Source organism: Canis lupus, chromosome 2 (assembly GCF_003254725.2).
Source record: "Canis lupus dingo isolate Sandy chromosome 2, ASM325472v2, whole genome shotgun sequence".
Classification (NCBI taxonomy): Eukaryota; Metazoa; Chordata; class Mammalia; order Carnivora; family Canidae; genus Canis; species Canis lupus.
This window is the reverse complement of record NC_064244.1, coordinates 9,610,265-9,634,451: the sequence shown is the minus strand read 5'-3', so window position 1 is coordinate 9,634,451 and position 24,187 is coordinate 9,610,265. Positions and strand designations below refer to the sequence as shown.

General features: G+C 36.4%; 1 protein-coding gene across 1 annotated transcript in view; it reads right to left on the bottom strand.

The window, feature by feature from the left end:
* DNAJC1 (DnaJ heat shock protein family (Hsp40) member C1) overlaps positions 1-23,063 on the bottom strand; it is a 207,015-nt gene extending 183,952 nt beyond the window's left edge. The window contains exon 1 of the mRNA XM_025463991.3: positions 22,547-23,063. Coding sequence (XP_025319776.1) covers positions 22,547-22,771 — 225 coding nt within the window. The 5' untranslated portion in view covers positions 22,772-23,063. The remainder of the gene's footprint in view (positions 1-22,546) is intronic.
* Positions 23,064-24,187: the final 1,124 nt, after the last annotated feature.

The window sequence follows — 24,187 nt, the reverse complement described above, 5'->3', positions numbered from 1 at the left end:
CTTGATCTCGGGTTTGTAAATTCAGGCCCCACATTGGGTGTAGAGATGGCTTAAAAATAAGTATCTTAAAATAAGCACACACAACAACAACAAGAGGGAAATCTTAACAAGGGAAGGAGAGAAAGAGCAAGAGAGAAACACAAATGCAAACTGTGAAAGAATTTTCATTATTTCTTGAAGCAAGATTTTGTAGTACTTGTATACTGATAAAGTAATGTATACAATTCAGAAAACCAGCCTTGAAGTAAAGTGAGAAAGTCAATTAGCAAGTGAAAAGATTGGCTCAGAATCTGGTGAGACTGGGGTCAGCAACTTCTTTTTTTAAAGGTGGTTTAATTAAAGCAAGAGGACTGGAGCAGTGGGCAGGAAGGGCTGCCTGGGGTCAGCAACTTCTTAAGCTTCAAGTGCATTCAGCAGAACTAGGCAATATTAAGGCACAGACAGGTGGACTGTTTACAGACAACACATAGCAGTCTATCAATTGACTTGATTTTGTCTTGCAGTGCTACCAAAATATTTCCTATCTATAAAGAACAGGAATCATATCATATACTGCCTTCAAGGATTCATAAAACCTAACACGGTGCTGGAGACTAACTATAGAATAGATGAAGGAATATAAAGAGGCACAGGAAAAAAGGCAAAGATTTTAAGACAATTGAAACATATGCAAAATCACTACCCAAAGGGGTCCCTACAAGACCCAAGGATCCAAAGGCTAAAATACTTTTAAAAAACTAAAAACAAAACAAAACTATATCACAAGGCTCTCTGTAACTTCAGCATGTGTATGTTCGTTTGATGTTATCAGAAACATCTAAGCCTATAAAAAATACCAATATCAACTCTGGTTAAGCACTCTCGTGAGGCCCACACATAATAGCAATCAGTTACTCAGCATATTACAGCTTAATTAGTGCTGTGACATGTACTTCCTTAACTTGAACTATCTTGTATGTGATTAGTAAACAAAGGAATGAGGTCCTTATAATGCAAAAGTTGTGTTAGCACAACATGGTTTTCTCCCAGCACACTCATTTTAGTAAGGGATCCAAGACAAGATTTCTCACAATTAAAGAAAGTCTTAGCAATATATGAAGACCTTAGAAAATAGTTAAAAATCTACAGAAATTCCTTCGTTCAATGTAAGTAGTAGCTGGTTTACAGACATCAAGAACATCTATGGTTTCTATTATGCAAAGTTATCTGTTGAAGCCATGAGTACAGCTAAAGTCGCAGCAAAAACATTTCCTCCATTTTTAAACTTACAGATCAGTGAAATGGGTTCTACTCTGATTCATACTTAAAATTTTTATTCAAATGATCTTAAAAACCTATTATCTCAAATAAGGAAGCATGAGCACAAGTTAAAGGATTCTAAGAACTGACTGACTACAATGCCAGGTAAAAATGCTGACGGACGTTTAATTAAAATTTTTAAAGTATTGTTTCAGTCAATGCTTATAAAGTTCCACAGAGGGTTGCATTAAATCCTTTTCTCCTATAAATTCTATTTTTCTTGACAGTGTTATTTTGAGGAACAAGAAAGCCACACATTGAGTAATAGCAGAAATAACGGTTCTTGGATCTGGTCTATCTAGATAAAGTAGAAAATAATGGAAAGCAAATTAAAGACAGAATTCCAGTAGGAGAGATATCCTTATTTACTTCTTTCACCATCGCTTCTGGTAAAACTTTCAAGTCAGTCAGATTAAGTTATAATGAATAAAAAGACTATCAATCTTTTCTTGCTTACCTACTCTGAGCAATCTGTTCTAGGCCTTCAATGACTTCACTGTTTTTAGTAATAATCAAAACTTTATTCTCCCATGGTTTTCAATTTTCTTCATTCTGATTTTTTGTCTAGTTCCCCAGCTAATCATTCTTTCTCAGAATCAAAACGTAACAGACTTACATGTATGGAGAGTCAAATGCTAAACACTGTGCTAGATATATGAAAGAAACGTGGCAGCAAACAACAAAAGATAAAAATCCAAATACTAAAGAAACTATATAAATAAACATATTTTCTAGTTCTTTCCATTGGGAAATACTACATGCAATGATGCCACAGAAGTAACAGGCACACATATTTTGGTTTCTAAATGCTATACTTCAATGAAAAGAACCAATGCTACTTGCAGAAATGACTGATTCCAGAGCTGGGGCAGTGAGAATTACATGATAAGTCTGGAGCATCTTATGGTGCCAGAAAATAAGTAAGTGTCCTGAAAAAGAGTAGTAATCTTTTCAAAGGGCAAACTTTTGGTTTCATTTGGTTCTTCCATTGTTTTCCTGTTTTTATTTCATCGGTTTCTGCTCTAATCTTATAATTTCCTTCATTTTTCTTGCTTTAAGTTTAATTTGCTCTTTTTTCCTTCCTTGTGTCTTAAGGTAAATGCTTAAGACTATTGATGTGAAATCTGTCTTCTTTGCTGATAATAGGTATTTAAAGCTACAAATTCCACTTAGGTATTGTTTAACTGCATCCTCTAAATGTGATATGTTCTGTTTTCATTTTCATTCAGTTCAAAATATTTTCTAATTTCCCTTGTGATTTTTTTCTTTGACTCATGGGTAATTTAGAAATGTGTTAAGGTCCAAATATTTGGGGATTCCCAGGTTTGTTTCTGTTGTCCATTTCTAATTTAACTCCATTGTAATAAGAGAATATACTTTGTATGATTTTAATACGTTTAAATATACTGAGGCTTGATTTATGACCTGGTATATGAACTATCCTGCAAATGTTCTATGTGAACTTGAAAAAAAAAAGTGTATTCCATTGTTCTTAGGTGGTGTGTTCTATAGATGTCAGTAATGTCAAGTTGGTTGACAGAGTTATTCTGGTCCTGTATATTCTTCTTGATTTTCAGTCTAAGTATTCCATCATTTATTGAGAGCTGTGTATTAAATTATTATTGCTGATTATCTATTTCTCCTTTCAATTCTGTGTTTTTGCTTCATGTATCTTGGAGTCCTATTGTTAGATGTATATAACTGTTGTATATTCTTGATGAATTATCCTTATCACTATGAAATGTCCCTCATTTTCTATAGTAATATTTTTGTCTTCACGTCAATTTTGCCTAACAGTATATTTGCATAACAGTATATTTATTAGTATATTGGTATATTGCCTAATATTATTATATTGCCAACATAGTATAATGCTTGTACCATCCTTTTACATTCAACCTATTTGTGTCTTTGAATCTAAAGTGTCTCTTGTAGAAAGAATACAGTTGGATCTTTTTAAAATCCAGTCTGACATTCTCTACTCCTTTATTGGAATGTTTAATCTACTCATATTTAATTTAGTTACTGATATGGTTAGATTTATGTCTGCCATTTTGCTATTTGTTTTCTATGAATCTTGTGTCCTCCCCTCCATTTCTCCTTTATTGCTCTCTTTTTAGTTACATAGCTTCAGATATATCTTAGTGTTCCATTTTACTTTGTTAGAATTTTCACCACATAAATTGTTTATTTTCTTAGTGGTTGCTCTAAGGATTATAATATATAACTTATCAAGATGTACTTCAGATTAATATTCACCTTTTACTGAAAAAATAAACACTGTTCTATTACAGCTCCATTTCTTCCCTCTTTGTGTTATCATCATATATAGTAATCTTTATATAAGTTCAACAAAAGAGTTTTATCATTGTTTTATGTAATTTTTTTTTCTGTTTTTTTCCTACATATTTATATTTTCTGTTTTTTTTTTTTTTCCCCTCCTTTACATAGATTCGAATTACTCTCTCGTATCATTTTCTTTCAGTTTAAAGAACTTTGGTATTCTTTTTTTTTTTTTTTAAGATTTATTTATTTGAGAGACAGAAGAGGCACAAGCAGGGAAAGGGACAGAGGGAGAAGTGGGCTCCCTGCTCAGTGGGGATGTTAGGCTCAATCCCAGGACCCTGATATCATGACTGGAGCTAAAGGCAGTTGCTTAACCAACTGAGCCACCCAGGTACCCCTTCTTTTAGTATTTCTTGTAAGACAGGTCTACCAGCAATGAATTTCTTTAATCTCTGCTTATCTGGAAATGTCTTTATTTTACCTTCTTCTTGAAAGGTAAGTTTGTAGGACATTAAATTCCTGGTTACAATTTTTTCTTTCAAAACTTTGAATATCCAGCCCACTATTTTCTAGCTTCCATTGCTTCTGATGAGAGGTCAGTTTTTAATCATGTCACCATCCTATATGATTTTTAAATTTTACTTTCAAGATTTTCTCTTTATTTTTAAAATTTTACAATTTGTGATTTGCTTAGGTAAGGATATCTTTGTGTTGATTCTACTTGGAGTTTCTTGAACTTCCTGGATGTATAGATTAATATTTTTTTCCCTCTTTTTCCTTCTCTTGTCCTTCTGAGATTTTCATTACATACATGATGATATGCTTGATTGTGTCCCCCAGGTTTTTGAGTCTATTCATTTTTCTTATTCTTTTTTCTGTTTTACAAACTGAATCATTTCTACTAATCTGTCTTCAAGTTTGTGGATTCTTTTGTCATCTCAATTATGCAGTTGATCCCATTTAGTAAAAAGTTAATATCTTTTTCAACTCCAGAATTTTGATTTGGTTTTATTTTTTAAATTTCTATCTATTTTTTTATGTTTTCTATTTGTTGAATCAGTTATCATATTTTTCTTTAAAATGACTTCCTTTATTTCTTTGAACTTCAAAGTTTTTTTGTTTTTTGTTTTTTCGAACTTCAAAGTTTTGCCTGCTAAATATAACAGCTGGGCCCATTTAAACAAAATTTCTATCGATTTCCATTTTTTCCCTGAGTACAGACCACGTTCTTGTTCCTTTGTATGTATCACAGATTTTGTTGAACACTGGATATTTGATAATATATTGGAGCGACCTTAGATTCTAATTGCTTCCTTGCACTGGAGCTTGCTCTTCTGTTTTTGTTTGTTTAATGACCTGACAGGGATTATTCTATGGAGTCTGTCTTCTGTGTGTTGTGTAGCTGCTGAAATCTGTGCTCGGGTATTTTTTTTTTTTCCTTCGTTTTTATCTTTAAACTTGCTCTGCATAGTTTAATGATTAGTCAATCATTAGCTAGAGATTGTGCTCAAATATCTTGGGCCAGTAAAGCTTCTACTTTGTGATGATGGGTCTGTGTGCCAGCAGGGGTACATATTCACAGTTTAGGCATTTTATAAGTCTTTTGAGGCTCTTATTTTCTGTTCAACCCTCTTGGGTCTCATCTGTACATACACAACACCTCTTGTTCAGCCAGGAATGTGTGAATACCTAGGGCTTTCTCCATTCCCTCCATAGCCTTCTAGATTATAATGGACATGTGGGATGTTATCCTGAAATAGTTGTTTTGACAATTTTGTGAAGTTTCATCATTTGGGGGGAGGAGGAGCAGATTTACTGAGCTCCTTACTACATTAGTCGAAAAGCCTTGTCTTTCACTCTCTTTCTCTTTTATAGCACCCTCTATATTATGACTTCCAAATATTTTTGGTTGTATAAACTACTATTCATTAAAAATTTTTAAATTTTGGGGGATCCCTGGGTGGCTCAGCGGTTTGGCGCCTGTCTTTGGCCTGGGGCACGATCCTCGAGTCCCGGGATCGAGTCCCACGTCGGGCTCCCGGCATGGAGCCTGCTTCTCCCTCTATCTGTGTCTCTGCTCCCCCCCCCCCATGAATAAATAAATAAGTCTTAAAATTTTTAAAAAATATTTTGTATTTATATTTGGATTTTAGATATCTTTCTTCATTAACTCATATGTAGCCTATTACTGTACTAATATATGGTATGTTCTAAACATTTTTCCTGAGCCCAACAATTATCTTTTGCACCCTAGGCAAAGTAAGTACTTGCTCTTCTACCCAGAAATCTAAACCAGGGACAGGTCATACTTTGCTGATGCCTGCTGTAAGCCAGCACTGTCCAATACAATATAATGCAAGCCACATGTGTAACTACATTTTCTAGTAGTCACATTATAAAAAAGGAAAAATATGTAAAATTAATTTTAATATTTTATTTAAATCAACTTATAAAAATATTTTCAGCATGTAATATTAAAAGTTACTGAGATATTTTACACTATTTTTTATACAGTCTTCAAAATCTAGTGTATGTTTTATATGTACAACACATCTCAATGAATAAGCCAAATTTTTTATGGTTAAAGTGAAATGTAGTCCTAACCAAAGAGTAAAGTTGTATTCAATGGAAAAGTATTTTGTACTCCTTCAGTTTTAAAATTTTAAGTTAATTAAAATCAAATAAAATGTAAAATTAATGTTCTTAGTCCAGCCACATTTCAGTTGCCTGACAGTCAGTCATATGTGGCTAGAAGCTACAATACTGGACAGCACACCTCTAAACTATATATGCACTGCGAGGACTGAAGAAGTTATAAATAAGCCTATAATGTAGCTGGTTATTCAGTTGAATCTATAATACACTATATACATATATTTAAAAATTCAGAAAAATAATACAAAGTTAAGAAGCACTGAAGTATGGTCTTACCCTCAAGACCTATTAGTTGGCTTTCTTGGCCAGGATACTATTGTGTTTGTTTGCCGGAAAGAAAAATTATATCTATAGCATATCCTAAGTATATTTACAACCATAAAGCTACTTCATTTGACCTATGCTATTAATTTCTCAAGTGACTAACATCTGAAATTTGATAAAATAGGTTCTGATTCACTGAAATAATTATTAGAAATTACTTAATATTTTTACAATAACAAAATATATAGACGGGTTTTTTAAGTCTAAAGTTGTTTGTCTTATTTAATTTCCCATTTATAACTCTATAAGTTATAAGTTAAAGGCAACTTAAATATCTGTTCAATTTATCTAATAAACACGAAGATATACTGTTAATTTGGTTTATCTAATTGTGATTTAATTATATAACATTCTTCTTCCGAAAATAAAAGAATTTACATGAGCATGTATTATTAATACTAACAGAACTCTAAAAGGAAACATTCACTGCTAAATAAAATAATTCTACTAATCCCACAATTCAAACTGTTCCCATTACTCCATGTTACTTTTTTACCTTTTGCACATATAAAACTCATACAAAATTATAACCAAATGTGAATACAACTTGATATTTGGCTTTTTTCACTTACATCGTAAATATTTTTCCATGTTGCTGTATACTTTCCCATACAGTATTATTAATGATTACACATCAGGCCAAGGATATGTCATAATTTACTGAAAGTCTCCTGTTAAAATTTGTTTCTAATTCTTTATTATTAGTAGTATTATCAAAAGAACTAATGAATTAACAAATATGAAAAACAGGCTTTGTTATAAGTTTCATAACAATCTAGATAGCTTTGCAATTCTATTCTGTCACAAAAACAAAGGTTAGAAACATTACTGGAGAGAACTGCTGCAGAGATAGTATTGTTATCCACACTAGAAAACCAACAATGACTATCTGCAAGTGAAATGTCTTTTTTTTTTTTAAAACGATTTTATTTATTTATTCATGAAAGACACAGAGAGAGACGCAGAGACACAGGCAGAGGGAGAAGCAGGCTCCATGCAGGGAGCCTGACGCAGGACTTGATCCCAGGACTCCAGGATCACACCCTGGGCCGAAGGCAGACGCTAAACCGCTTAGCCACCCAGGGATTCTCGTGAAATGTCTTTTAAAAAGATTATACCACTGTTCTCTTCCATGTTAGTATCTTTAAAGACTTTCCAGAGATTAACAACTAAATATTAAATGTACATAATAATTACAAAACAAATATGTTCCTCAGATTGTATGTAAACTGATACTTAATTCCTACAAATCTAGAATGAAAGAACTTTTTATCTTTCCTTATAAATCTGAAGTGTATACTTCTTTCTTTAAATCATTTGTTGAAGCTTCAATTAAGGATCATCCAATTCCATGAAGCTAATATCCACTGAAATTCTAGGATTTTAGCAGTGTCATCAAGTTTATTACTAAAACAGTTTTCAGTGAGGTTAACCTTCACTGTACTATGTTTTGTTTTGTACATCTTTGAAGACTGAATATGAGAGAACATAATGTTATTTAGGCTCAGAAAGAGAAGGTATTTTTATGAGGTTTGCAAGTATAGCATATATTTACAGCTGACATGACACTACCTGCATAGAACTTAATGTTAGGACCATTAATTTCCCCCAGCAATGGTTTTTATGACATGTATCTTGAGTTTCACTGTCTTTCTCCCCACCTACCATATTTTTCTAACTAGGTTCAAGACAAAAATCAGAACCCTCCTCTGTGGGTCTCCAACAACGGGGCCATCCATATACATCACTCTGAGGTAATAGGATCTACTTACTACATTCATATTCAAAGCTTTGAGGGATCCAATTATTTCAGAAATGTTACTTGACTGTTTTAGCACCCAGACCTGGATAAAGTCTAGGAATAGTGGTCAGAAAGCGGATGGCCTACTGTCCCTTTTAATACCTAATTAATCTCTTATATTGCTGTGAATAATAGGCCTGAATATATTTCTCGATGATAAATGGTAAATGTTCTTAGATAACAGGAAAACTAGCATTAAAAATAATAACTATTATAAAAAAATGCAGCTTTTAAAAACATTCTAGGGTTACAGTAGCACTGCAAGCATTGAGGGACTTCCTCCCTAACCTCCTCCAAACACATACCAAAGATAAAATTTAAAGAGAAAAATCACAAACACCTAGCTATGAAAAACACTAGTTAAGTATCTCAGTAGATTAAAAAAAGAAAAGAAAAAGGAAACTTGTAGCCCTAATTAGAGCTTAAGGTATAGGCCTACTGGACTCTACACCTACAAGTAGGCAGTAATTGGAAGTAGGACTCTCACAAAGTAATGAGGGCTAAAAGTACTCTACAAAAGGCCTGGGATCAGAGCCAGACTAAGTGCTTGAAACCAACAGTTGCAGTAGGACTCTACCACCTGCAGGGGAGGGAAAAACATAAAAAGCAAAAATGCCACTCACTACCTGAGGCTATAGCTTATAAAATATTATGTATCCGGGATGGTAAGAGGCCATGGTTTCAGCCCCACAGCTGAGACCAGGCCAAGGGATCTGCAGGCTTGGTAGCTGGATCTGCAGTGGCCCCAATATAACCTCAGGAGGGAGCCCTAAGCTGCCTATATGAGTAAAAGCCACTGTGAAGTCTCTAGGGAGGGCTGCATAAAAGGGGGTAGAGAAACTCCAACTCAAGATGAACTTGTGAACTAAAATTTTACTGACATTTTAGTTATAAAAGAGTAATTATTTCCTTTAAGTTCAATCACCTATGTGCAGTTCTTTAGTAATCTCAAAGTCTATGATATTTTCATACTATAATGAAAAGAGGTTTTTAGTAGACCCACAACCTGTACAACTGCACACATGCATTCTGCTTTAAGAGTCTATAACAACTTCTGGGTACAATTTTAATTAAATTACTCTTGTGGCCCATATTATCAAAGCTGACATACCCCAAATCATCTTGTTTTCATTTCCTAGAAATTTCCTGTTGCTGACTTTGATGACCTCAGGGAATCATTTATAGTAATCTCAAATCATGCTCAGTGTAATTCTAAGACAATTGTAACTATGGTGGCTTGGGTCTTCTCTAGGGTGGATTTAGTACATTTCTAAAGACCATGAAAACAAGAAGGTCTCTCAAGTTGCCTGTATATTTTATTTTTAATACCTTTATTGAGGTATAACTGATACACAAAGAATTGTGGGTTGTAGTTGTTGTTTTTAAGTAACCCTACTACCATAGAATCAACAAGTAACTATTTCCTTTGTGCATTTTATTTTAAGGCATTTCAGAGCAATAATTTTAGGGAATATATATTTAGGGGTACTCCAAAATAAGATTATAAATGAAGCTGGAAGTAGATAAGAACTATGATTTTAGCTTTACATAAGAATAACATTTCCACTGAGTACTACAATCCAAAAACTCAATAGGCTGCTTCATAAACTCATTGTTAGAGGTAAATAAAATAGAGTGGATGACCATCTGCCAAAGAACTATAGAGAGATTCAGGATTCCTATATGAGAAAATAGGTTAGATATTGGTGAGATCTTTTCCAACTTCAGGATTCTATCACTGGTTTTTAAATTTTTGTTTTGTTTCTTTTTTTCACTCAACATAGAATTTTTTACATTTCTGACCCCAGTGCAATTTCTTTCTTGTACCAGGATTTTTTTTTTTTAGTTTATTTATTTATTTACTTGAGAGAGGGAGAGAGAGAGGGAGAGAGAGAACATGCAGGGTAAGGGGTAAAGGAAAGGGAGAGAGAATCTTAAGCAGACTCTGCACTAGGCAGGGAGCCTGACACCAGAGTCCATCTCACAATCCTGAAATCATGACCTGAGCTGAAATCAAGAGTTGGGACACTCAACTGACTAAGCCACCCAGGTGCCCCCGTACCAGGATTACTTAAAACAACAATAGCTACATATAAAAATCATCAACATTAATATCTACTTCTTTTCCTCAGTTGTATATGAAATTACAAAAGGTAGAGTCAAAAAGATCAGCAATTAATTATTGAGTCTAAAGGAAAGCAATACTTACTAGGAGCTATATAGAGGTGGCAGAGACAACTAGTAAAAACGGATGACTTGTTACCCCTGATTAAGAGCTAAAATACTGGCACACAAATAGAAATGGATATAGAAATCTCCCTTAAAATCATTTAATTAGGGGCTCCTGGGTGGATCAGTCAGTTAAGTGTCTGCCTTCAACTCAGGTCATGATCCCAGTGTCCTGGGATAGAGCCCAGCATGGACTCCCTGCTCAGCAGGGAGTCTGCTTCTCCCTCTGCCCACTCCTCATGCTTCTCTCTCTGTCTCTCAAATAAAAAAAATCATAAAACAATAAAGTCATTTAAAGATATAATACTCAAAATAGATGACAGTAAAGAATATAGCAACTATTTCATAGCTAGCAATATATTTGATGGATGAGTTTCAAAATAAATAGAAAGAATGGAAAACCTCAAAGTTAAAATTACAAACTAGGAACATTGAAGCAACACTGAAAACTTAACAATATTAGTAAGACTTTAAGAATTATCAAATATAACAGGCAAGTCAGCAAAAGCAAATAACCCATTTGAATTAAGCTGATTATCTGAAAACACCCTTATTAGCTCTGTATGCATGGACATTGAGCTCTGTATGCATGGACACTGAGAACCCACTGTCCCTAGAAGAGTAGCATGCACTATACTAACAGCTTTTATAGGTCAAAGAAAAGAATGGAAAATGTACAGATAACTAGGAAGATGATATCTAGCATAACTGAAACAATCTAAAAACAAAAAAAAGCAACAAAAACTATGCTGAGTTAAAATACAAAAGGAAAAAAAAGATGGCAATGACGACTACAAACTATGTCCCTGACAAAATGGAAATAGCAGTTAGTGATTTTACCCAAAAATATTTAGGTATATGTATACAACACAGAAATGTTGATTTCCTAAACCTGTGCTTTCTAAAGTCGTAGCCATCTGCCATATTTAAGCACTTGAAATGTGCTAATACAATTCAGAAACCAATTTTTTAATTTTATTTGATTAATTTACATTAATTGTACTTCTGAATCAAAGTATACTAGAAGTATAAATGTAAAATACATACCAGATTTTAATGACAGTAAAAGCTAGAATGTGAACTATTAATAATTATTTAAAATGTGATTAAATGTTGAAATACTTTTGATACACTGAATTAAATATATTATTAAAATTAATTTAATCTTCCTTTTTTACTTTTTAAATGTAGCTTTTAGAAAATTTAAAATTATGTTTGTGGCTTGTATTATACATCTATTGCACAGTGTTGCTCTAAGGGATCAATGGGTTGAAAAAGTGTTAAATGCCCCAAATTTGAAATCTATGTCAGTCAGGATTTCTAAGTAAAATATTATTTATCTCCTAATGTCACAAATATTACTTTAGGCTACTCAGAATTTGTATATTTATATATTCCAAAGTCATTTGTATACTCTTCACACAGAAGATTGGTACAAATCATTAAAGCATTCCTCTGAGGCCCGAACTATGGTAATGTTTAATGGTTATTTCAACCAGAATGAATCATCAAGTATCTGAAGGACACTGATTCATCAAAGACTTATTGATTCTTTTTATATTCAGATTCTCCCACTGATATGGTAAATAATGCTTTTTCATATATAAGAGCTAAATAAGATCTTTACTATAGCAAAAATTTTATTAAGACTAATTTTAAGACAATTATATCTCTATATATGTGTGTATCTGCATGCATATAATTATACGATTATAAAATTTTCCCTGGAAGAAAAATATCAGACCTATACGCCTTTATAGTGTTTTTCCAACCTTTTTCATACTATGGCATTTCATAGAGAATTGTATTTGAAAAGACACACTGGAATAAATGGTTAAGTCCACCCAAGAAAGGACATCACTATTTAAGCACACTTACTTGTAGCACACCAATTGGGAAGCTTGGTTTTAAAGGTCCAAATACAAAATACTGCAAAAATCCCTGACCCATATTTTATTTTTACCTGATATATATTTATTTTTACTTATGCCTACAGTTGTGAAAATACAACCCCTCAACATTTTTAAAGACAATATCCAAAGAAGGCCACAAGATGGAGATATTACTCTATTACCATTTTTATTTGTAATTTATGCATTTTTCTACATTTCCCCTCTCCTTACATATTTCCTATTTTTGCCTCTCAGTGGTATTCTCAGCTACTGTCCCTATCACAAACAGACTGATTCCTCTCCCACTCTGCTTTAACCAGCTTTATAATAAAAGTATTATATAATGAATGCTTGTTTTTAATATTAAAGCAAGCAAATTAATTATTTTATTCTAGCTCAGTATTTTTCTACCTCTCTAAAATTAAGATAATCTTTATATATTGTTCCCCTGTAGGTAAAAAATCTTTTAAAAATTTGCTACCCATAAAGTAATAAGCATTCCAAAAGTCGTTTACTAGTATACATTACTTTGTAAGGCTATAGATTTACTTCATGTTGATATTGCTCTAAACTTCTCCAGAACTCTTAAGAATAGGCCTTAAACCAGTTTATGAACCTTACATTAAATTTATATTCAGGTCACTTTATCAGTCCCAAATGTATTTACCCAAGCTTACTAACCCAATTTAGTCACCAAATTTAGCTCCAAATGACTATTAGCTAAACTGAAAATAAAATCCATCTTAAAGATTTACTATTAATAAGAATAATCTGCCAAATATGCTGCAGGCTTTGAAGGTGATTCAAAATAATAAGTTTCAACAACAGTTTGAGAGATGTCAGTATTGTTGAAAACCTCTGACACTTTCTACAATAACTAATTTCAAGATCAATCTAATTTACACTAAGTTGAACCTCATACTACTTTGAAAGGTGTGATATAAAAGGCACGCATTAATTCTATATAACTACTATAGAATTGTACAGCATGGCAATCATTTGAACTTTATTAAATGTCTGAACCAAAATTCTTTAAACACCCACTAAAACACCCACCCAGGAAGTCTATTTCCTACCATAGATAAAACACCCACTAAAAAATACAAGATAGGATATAATCAACTACAAGTAAAATCACAATTTTTAGCTATCCTACATTATACATACATGTTAACTTTCTTAAATCAAATTTAGAAACTATTAACACAAAACACCACTTAAAGTCAGAAAATAACCTAAGTACTAATCTTTTATCTCTTAACTAAAAGGTCATTGAAAATAACTAATAAGATTTGCAATTTTTTTCTTATTTCAAAAAGTCAGAGGCTTCTTGGTAATGTATAACTTCAATTGGTCATGGGATAGCCTACTTAACATGACCCATTTTGATGTGGTATGAATAAAGTCCTCAAAAACTGACAAGAAATAAGAAGTCTCTACCTTCCTTAGTCGCATGCATATATATGGGCCCCATGATTTCCCTAAGATCTGTTCGGACCTTCCCAGTAAATGACAATGATCTTTCTGATCTTAACTTGTTTTGACTACTACTCATTGCACGTCCGACAGTAGAGTCTCATGTAGCTCTTAAAAATTCTTGTGCCTTCTAAAACCAGGAGTTGTTTAACTAAGGAAATTATTCCTTTTAGAATTCTAGTGTTTGCTTTCAGTGGCATTTTAATACTGCTATTTAGACTATGACATACACTTTACTTAATTCTTGATTTTAGGCTCTGATCTTCAACAATTAATCTTTAATAATTCAAATTCTATTAGCTGACCGTGTACCTGCACAGGGCTTTATGTTTACTGCCTCACTGGCACTAAAATGGGTGTCTATCTAATAATGAAACATTGTATTAAACACATTCTCTCCAACCAGAAATGTAGACTATGGCATACACTTGCTTTTGCAACATGCCCAATTACATATGAGATTTCAGTTGGTTGATGACATTAATCAGAAACACTAAGTGAATGAATCCTAACCTTACTTTAGTATTAACAAGGATGGGAACGGAGACCCAAATTCTATATTAAATTTCTAATTATGTCCTAATGACACTCTTCAACAAAAATTTCAGTAAATATAAGTAAAAAAAACAAAATATTTAGCTCCTAAAATAAAATACTGTGATGTTACTTAAAACACCATAATCATTTCAGCTGGGCTTGAGAAAAGAATGGAAAACTTCAGAGAGACCCTTACCATGGAGATAAAAGAGTTAAAAAACTGAAATGAAAAACGCAGTAACTGAGATTGAAAACAGGCTTGATGCAATGAACACAAAGTTGGAAGAAGCAGAGAACAAATATGTGATACAGATGACAAAAAAAAAAAAAAAAGGACAATCATGAAGTTGAACAAAAGAAAGAAAAATCATGGAACATAAGAATAGCCTTGCTGGATAGAGTGTTCTTGGCTGCAGATTTCTCACATTCAGCACTTTGAATATATCATGCTACTCCCTTCTGGCTTGCCAAATTTCTGTTGAGAAATTTGCAGCTAGCCTTATGGGTCTTCCTTTGTGAGTTAAGGACTTTGTTTGCTCTTTTTAAGATTTTTTTTCCATATCATTATATTTTGCAAGTGTAATTACAATATGTCTTGGTGTTGGCCTACTTTTTTTGATTTTGCTGTGAGTTCTCTGTGCCTCATGGATCTTGATATCAGTTTCCTTCTCCAGCTTAGGGAATTTTTCAACTATTATTTCCTCAAGTAAATTTTCTGCCCTCTTTGTCTCCTTCTTCTTCTGGGACTTCTCTGATATGAATGTTATTATGTTTGATAGAATCACTGAGTTCAATATCCTCAAATCAATCAACATGATACACTACATTCATAAAAGAAAGGACAAGAACCATATGATCCTTTCAGTAAATGCAGAAAAAGCATCTGACAAAGTACATCTATTCATGATAAAAACCCTCAACAAAGTAGGTTTAGAGGAAACATACCTCAACATAATAAAGGCCATACATGAAGAACCTACACCTAATATCATTCTCAATGGGGAAAAACTGAGAGGTTTCCTCTACGGTCAGGAAGAAGACAAGAATGTCCACTCTCACCACTGTTATTTAACACAGTATTGGAAATTCTACCCACAGCAATCAGACGACAAAAAGAAAAAGCATCCAAATCGGTAAGAAAAAAGTAGCATATTCACTATTTGCGGACAACATGACTCTGTAGAAAATCCAAAAGACTCCACCAAAAAACTGCTAGAACCAACACATGAATTCTGTAAAGTCAACAGTAAACAAAATCAACATACAAAAATCAGTTGCATTTCTATACACCAATAATGAAGCAGCAGAAAGAAATAACAAGGAATCAAACCTCAATTACAACTGCACCAAAAACCATAAGATACCTAGGACTAAATCTAAGCAAAGAGGTGAAAGACCTATATCCTGAAACCTATAAAATACTGATGAAAGAAACTGAAGATGACACAAAGAAATGGAAAGACCGGGATGCCTGGGTGGCTCAGCGGTTGGGCACCTGCCTTTGGTTCAGGTCTGATCCCAGGATACAGGATCGAGTCCCACATCAGACTCCCTGCGAGGAGCCTGCTTCTCCCTCTGCCTGTGTCTCTGCCTCTCTCTCTCTCAGTCTATGTCTATCATGAATAAATAAATAAATCTTAAAAAAAAAAAAAAAAAGAAATGGAAAGACATACCATGCTCATGGACTGGAAGAACAAATATTGTTAAAATGTCTATACAACTCAAAGCAATCTACATATTTAATGTAATCTCTTTTGGAATACCAACAGCAGGGGCACCTGGGTGGCTCAGTGGCTGAGCATGTGCCTTTGGCTCAGGTTGTGATCCTGGGGTTCTGCAACTGAGTCCTGTATCAGGCTCCTACAGGGAGCCTACTTCTCCTTCTGCCTATGTCTCTGCCTCTGTCTCATGAATAAATAAAATATTTAAAAAAATATTGACAGCATTTTTCACAGAACTAGAACAAACAATCCTAAAATTTGTATGGAACCACAAAAAAAAAAAAAAAAAAAAAAAAACCTTGAATAGCCAAAGCAAACTTGAAAAAGCAAAGCTGGAGGCATCAGAATTCTGGGCTTCAAGTTATATTACAAAGCTGCAGTAATCAAGACAGTATAGTACCGACACAAAAATAAACACATAGATTTATGAAACAGAACAGAAATCCCAGGAATGAATCCACAACCATATGGGCAAATCTTAAAAGAGCAGGAAAGAATATCCAATGGACAAAAGACAATCATTTCAACAAATGGTATTGGGAAAACTGGACAGCAACATGCAGATGAATGAAACTTGACCACTTTCTTTCACCATACACAAACATAAACTCAAAATGGATTAAAGACCTAAATATGAGGCCCAAAACCATTAAAATCCTAGAGCAGAACACAGGCAGTAACCTCTGACATTGGCTGTAGTAACTTCTTACTAGATATGTCTCCTGAGGAAGGGAAACAAAAGCAAAAATAAATTACTGGGACTTCATCAAGATAAAAAGCTTCTGCATAGTAAAGGAAACAATCCATAAAACTAAAAGGCAGCCTACCAAATGGGAGAAGATATTTGCAAATGACATGTCTGATAAAGGACTAGTATCCAAAATCTATAAAGAACTTATTACCAAACTCTACATCCAAAAATAAATAATCCAATTAAAAATGGTCAGAAGACATGAACAGACACTTTTCAAAAAAAGACATACAGATGGCCAAGAGACATATGAAAAGATGCTTAACACCACTATTCATCAGTGAAGTACAAATCAAAACTACAATTAGATATATCACCTCACACCTGTCAGAATGGCTAAAATTAACAACACAAGAAACAACGGGTGTTGGTGAGGATATAGAGAATGGGGAATTCTCTCTCCTATACTATTGGTGGGAATGCAAACTGGTAAAGCCACTCTGGAAAACAGTATGGAGTTTTCTCAAAAAGTTATAAATAGAACTACCCTATGATCCAGCAATTGTACTACGAGGTATTTATTCAAAGTTACAAAAATCCTAATTCTAAGGGATATGTGCACCCTAATGTTTATCTCAGCATTATCTATAATAGCCTAAATATGGAAAGAGCCCAAATGTCTATTGACTGAGGAATGGATAAAGAAGATGTGATAATATATACAGTGGAATATTACTCAGTCATCAAAAAAAGAATTAAATCTTGCATCAAAAAAGAATTAAATCTTGCCATTTCCAATAATGTGGATGGAGCTAGTGAGCATCATGCAAAATGAAATACGTCAGAAAGACAAATGCCATATGATTTCACATATGTGGAATTTAAGAAACAATTGTTCAGGGGGGAACATAGAGGGGTAATTTAAGAAAAAGACTCTTAACTATATAGAACAAACTGATGGTTATAGAAGGGAGGTGGGTAGAGGGATGGGTTAAACAGGTGATGGGGATTGAGAGCACTTGTGATGAACACAGGGTGTTGTATGGAAGTGTCCAATCACTAAATTGTATACCTGAAATAAATATTACAGTGTATGTTAATCTGGAATTTAAATAAAAACTTAAAAAAAAAACATAGTAATGATGTCTTACATTCATTAATATAGAACCCACTTTCACAAATAAGTGCTTTGATGAAAATAAAGAAAGGTTTTAAAAGATATTTATGACTATACTTTCATTATAAAATGGGGCCAGGGTCCTGGTTCTCCTAATCAAAAGTCTCTCTCTTCACTACAGCTCCTCTCCTTCCATCTCTGCTCACATGTCTATACAAGATAATATTTAAATATCTGCAATGTACTTAATAATGAAGTAAATAAAGATACTATTTGTCCAAAAAATGAGGCAACTAACTTGTCCAAGATTATAAGTCAGAAGATGGCCTGGTCCAAGTTCTAAAGGTCATCGATCATTCCAATTAAAGTGTTTAGAGAGTGACCAACTTAATTATTTTAGATCAAGTGGAAAAGGGGATAAAATGGATGCTACATTCAGTCTCCATGATCCCTGGTTTCTAGTTTAGCATAAGGATATCACAAAAAAATATTTATATTGTCTCTAATTCTTCCCCTTCTCTCCTGAGCCCAATCTAACCAGACCGTTGATCTCACCACCCCCGAAACAGCTCCTGCTTAGGTAATCAATGACCTCCACGTTGTTATATTCAACAGTCAATTCTCAGAACCTTCATTTTAATTATCATCAGCATTTTCCCCACCTGATCACTTTCTCCTCTTTAAAATTCTTTCTTAAAAAAATATAAAATAAAATAAAATAAAATAAAATAAAATAAAATAAAAATAAAATAAAATTCTTTCTTGACTTGAAAGAGACCATCTTTCTCTTGGTTTGCCTCCTACTTCACTGGCTGTTCCTTCTCCATTTCCTTTGTTGGTTCTTCCACATCTCCCTGACTCTGGAAGTTTGGAATGCCCGTGGCTTACCTCCCAGGCCTCCGTTTTCCCTCTTACTTTTACCACCCACCCCTCCAGGTGAACTTATCCAGTTTTGTGGTCTCAAATTGCCTTCTAAGTGCCAAGGACTCCCAAATTTATATCTACAGCTCAAATCTTTCTCCTTGTAACTCCAGAATTATATAACCAATGTCGATATGCCAGATCCACTTGAATGTTTAACAGATACTTAAATTCGGCACAACCAAAGCCAAATTTCTGATTTTCCCCCAACCAGACCTGTGTCTATACTAGCTTCTCCATCTCATTAGGTAACAACTGCAATTAAACAAGTATTTAATTACCGAGGCCAAAAGCTTTAGAATTATTCTCAACCTCACCCCCCTCATATGATACATTGAAACAAACAGTAAAATTCTGTCAGCTTTTGTTTCAATTATATCCAGAATTTGACCAGATCCACTCTACATTTTACACCACAATTATCCCACTAAGTAGCTAAAGACATACATACAGTCCTCAACACAATAATCATTCTGAAATTTAAGTCAAATCAGGTACCTCTTCAGTTTAACCCAACATGGATCCCAACTTACACATACGTAATAGCCAAAGTCCATGACTCTGATCTCATCTCCTGTTACCGTCCTCCTGGTTCACCCTTCTCCAGCCCCACTAGCTGCGCCGCTATTCCTCAAACATTAAGCAAACTCTTGCCTCAGGCCTTAGTATTTACTGTCTGCCTTTCTTGAATACCTTCCCCAACTTGTCCACATGACTCACATACTTCCTTTGGAGGTCTTTTCTGACCACCTGACATTTATATTTACTTGTTTGATTGTTTCCTATTACCTCCCCCAAGTAAAATGCAAGTTTCACAAGGCTAGGGTTTTTTTTTTTTTTTTAAATAATTTTTTAATTTATTTATGATAGTCACAGAGAGAGAGAGAGAGAGAGAGGCAGAGACACAGGCAGAGGGAGAAGCAGGCTCCATGCACTGGGAGCCCGATGTGGGATTCGATCCCGGGTCTCCAGGATCGCGCCCTGGGCCAAGACAGGCACCAAACCGCTGCGCCACCCAGGGATCCCTAGGGGGTTTGTTTTATATGCCAGCCAATTCCCAGTGTTTAAACTTCAGCAGGCACAAAATAAATCTCTGTTAAATTAACAACAAAACTGATGGATGCATAGAGCCAATTTACAACTCTGAATAACCTATCTAATTTGTCCTAGTCCCTCATGTCTGGCTAGTCACCAAAAGATTACTGGCTCTGGCCTGAAAATTAAACATTAAGAAACGGAAAGAGGCTACCTTTGTCTCTACCAAATTTCTGGTCCCCTGAAAGTGTTCCAAAAAGTTAAGTTTCAATGTAATGTGAAGAACTTGTTCCATTCAGTGTCTCTGCTTGGGTAGAATAAAATTGCTTCTGGTATTCCTTCCAATTTCAACACTGCTAGGTAGAGAAACACAGATTAAAATAATTTTCTGGATCCTTCTTTTCAAATTCTACTTTGACATAGAATCTTCTCGATTATGCTTCTTTATTCTCTATCTTTGCTCCTACAGTTAAGTGCTCTGATTGTTTTACTGCCTAATTAACTCTGAAATTAAACTGCGTGAAATTATAAATGAAAATTTTATGAGGGTTCTCATGCAAGCCAGACTACATAATCGAAATTTTAAACTACTGCTACTAAATTTCTATATTCCTTTAAAGGACCTTAAAATTCCATGAATAACTGGAAAGTATCTTCAAGATCTTTGGACAGGTTATGTATAGGCTTTTACCAGGAGCACCTGGGTGGCTCAGTCTGCTAAGCATCTGCCTTCAGCTCAGGTCATGATCCTGGGCTCCTGGGATCAAGCCTGTATCCAGGTCCCTGCTGGGCAAGGAGTCTGCTTCTCCCTCTCCCTCTGTCCTTCCCCATGCTCTCAATCTCTCTCAAATAAATAAAATCTTTTTTTAAAAAGGACTTTCTAGCTACAGAATTTATTCAATCATGATAAATTCTATATATTAAAGGCATTAAGTGTCCTCGGAGTTATAGTTTCACTAATGATTTTTATTCTTTTTTATTTTTATATTTTTAAAGATTTTATTTATTTATTCATAGAGAGAAAGAGGCAGAGAGAGAAGCAGGCTCCATGCAGGGAGCCGGACGTGGGACTCGATTCGAGGTCTCCAGGATCAGACCCCGGGGCTGCAGGCGGCGCTAAGCCGCTGGGCCACCGGGGCTGCCCCTTCACTAATGATTTTTACACATTTATATCATTTACTCCGAAAATGAGGTATAGCCAAAGTCCATGACTTTGTCTCCATGAGTAGCAAGTGGCACCAGGTGAAGATAATGAATATAGACAGATACCACACAATTGTTTGCATGTATGAATCTTAAGTGTGAAATGCTTACACTGTGTAACTTACAAAAATGAAATTGTTAAAATCATGGGGCCGGGGCAAAAGCAATTTTATATTCCATTCTTTTTCGCTGAATGTAAATTTCCATTTAGTGTTAAACTCAATAGTTTGTACAAATTTATGATAACCTATGGGGGGAAATGTACATTTCATATCTAGTCATGAACGACATACCATATTCATATCTTGTCTAGGATGACAATTGTTGGTAAACCTTACTTTTTTTTTTTTTTTTTTTTTTACCCACATAACTATTCAAAGCATTTTCTGAAGGGCTGAATCGGATCGTGTGAAATTCTGTCTTTATCCCATAATCCTTAAATCAGTGAAATGTCATCTTTTCCGTGGCAGCAGGTTGCAGATGGACTGGATATCTACCCTCCGGTACCGCTCCCGAAGTAGGAGTAAAGAGCAACAAACTGACATTACAAGTTAGCCTCAAGCTCAGAAAAGAAAGTTAAAGAAAAGAAATGGAAGGAAAACAAAAAGAAAGAAAACTCTCTTGTGCTACTGGTTGGGCTTCTCTTCCTGTAACACCCCCAAGTGCCTCCCCTACCCAGAAAACTTCTATTTTTAATTCCAGGACCAATACGGTGGAGGCTTCAAGATCCTCCAGATTTCAAAGCTGTGATACGAAGCCCTATTCAACAGGCTAAAAAGTCCAAGGTACACCGAGAGGAAAACTTCTGCAACACAGACGCCGACCAAAATGCCTATCTTCCCGGAAAGGAAGAGAGGCAAGAAAGCAGCTAAAATGGCAAGTGTAACCGGATAGGTGAAAATTTAGGGGAAGCCATGACTATTCTCTCCACACTCAGGAGGCAGCAAAGCGAAGATGTAAAAGGTCTGCCCACGCTACTCTTCTCCTTCTTCCCCCAGCTCAGCTGGGTGCAAGGATCGCCCCCAGAATGGCTGAGGGAAGACGAGGTATCGACACCCCATGCTGGAGGCACCGTCCGACCTGTCACCGAGACCGGAACCGGAGAAGGGGAGCACAGCGGTGAGGAGCGGGGGTGGGGGACCAACCCTGAGGCTGGGGTGACCAGGAGACCCCGGCGGGCCCCGGGGAGCAGGGCCGCCAGAGCCCAGGATGCCCACGTCCTGGCCGCGGCGCCGGCTCCCTCCGAGGAAACCGGGTGCAAGCCCGCCCCACCCCCTCCTTTCTGCCGCGACCCGTACGTTTCGGCCCCGGGAGTCCCTGAAGAGGCGCAGCCCTCGGGCGGCCGGCGGCCCCGCTTACCTGCTGCACCCCGAGGAACTGGTAGAAGTTGAGCTGCACCTCCTCCACCAAGTCAAATAACTCCAGGTCCCCGCTCTCCCAGCCGTGCGCCGGCCCCACCGCCGCCAGGAGCAGCAGCAACAGCAGCGGCGGCGGCGGCGGGAACCGCACAAGCCGACGCCAGCGACGCCGAGGTGGCCGAGGTGGCCGAGGTGGCCGGGCCGGCCGGGAGCAGGTAGCCGTCATCGCACTGGGCTCGGAAAGGTCAGCCGCCACGCTGTGCCGTCGGCCGCCACCGGGGACGTGGCGGGCAGCGCGGGCTGTGCGAACAGCGCCTGTCAGTCAGAAGCACCGGCAGCCGCACGGGAGGCGCCCGCCCCGCGGCCCGCCCCGGCGGCAGGGCGAGGGCGAGGGCGGCGGGAGCGGGCGGGAGCGGGCGGACGCAGCGGCGGGTGGGTGGCCGGGCGGGGCCGCAGGCGGCTCTACCTTCCGCAGACCCTCACCCCCAGGCCTACAAACAGCTGCACAGCCGGCGCCCGGCGCTGAGGTTGCAGAGGGGGAGCGGCTTCCCTTCGCCTCAGCCTATCCCAGTCCCCGCTTCCGGTGACATCACGTCTCCTAGCAACCGCGGGGCCGTGGGCGGGGCCGGAAGTAGGGAAGTCGGGCGGCCGGGATCCGGGCCTCTGAGAAACGCCTTTTTTGTCGCTCGCTAGCGCACCCTGAGAAGCTGTGCGTTTATTTACGCAGATTAAGGCACATGGAAGCACACGTGTACCTGAACAGCCCACGTATAAATCTTCCTCGGAAACGTCTACCTTCTTACTATCTTCCCCGCCCGCCGTTTGGAAAACCAGCATATTTGAAGACTGATTTGATTATGGCCTCTGTTTACAGACATTTCATTATACTGTCTGCATAAAGATACAGGAGAAATTGAACCCACGGCCTGAAAGCGGGGGGGGGGGGGGGGGGGGGGGCAGTTCTAGTGAATAGAGCGTCCTTTATGGCCGAGGTGAAGCAGAAATGGAATTCGGACCAACACAAAAAGTATAGTGCTAAATAAGATTTATGGGCATAATACCATATGGCATAGGCAGCCTGGTAGAATGAATAATGGTGACTCAGTCACAGTCTCAAGGGAAGTGCAGTTTATCCACCTTAACCCCTTTTTTCTTTCTTCTTTCCTTTCCTTTTCTTTTCTTTTCTTTTCTTTTCTTTTCTTTTCTTTCTTTTCTTTTCTTTCTTTTTTTTCCTTAACCCATTTCTAATTGGGACTCCTTTCCCAACTGAGATGTTTTTAAAGAAATATACAGGCTTAAAACCTGCTTTCCCTTTCCCACCGATGTCTTACCTCCTACTCCTGCATTGCTTCTGTGCAGTACCTTCTAAGTTTTTTTCCTCTACCACTGTTGCTTTCTCTTGCGTAAACTTAATTTTCTTTGTATGCTTCTCACACTTTTCCTCCCTGACCCCCTACTCTTGTTGAGGAAGTAGAAGGGAATATATATATATATATATATATATATATATATATATATATATATACCATATACCATATATACCAAATATATATATATATTTGTATTAACTCAGGGTGCTTGCCCAGTTTTGAAAATTTTGCATTATGCTTTTCCCATCTTGGACCTTGCCAGTTAAATTAAG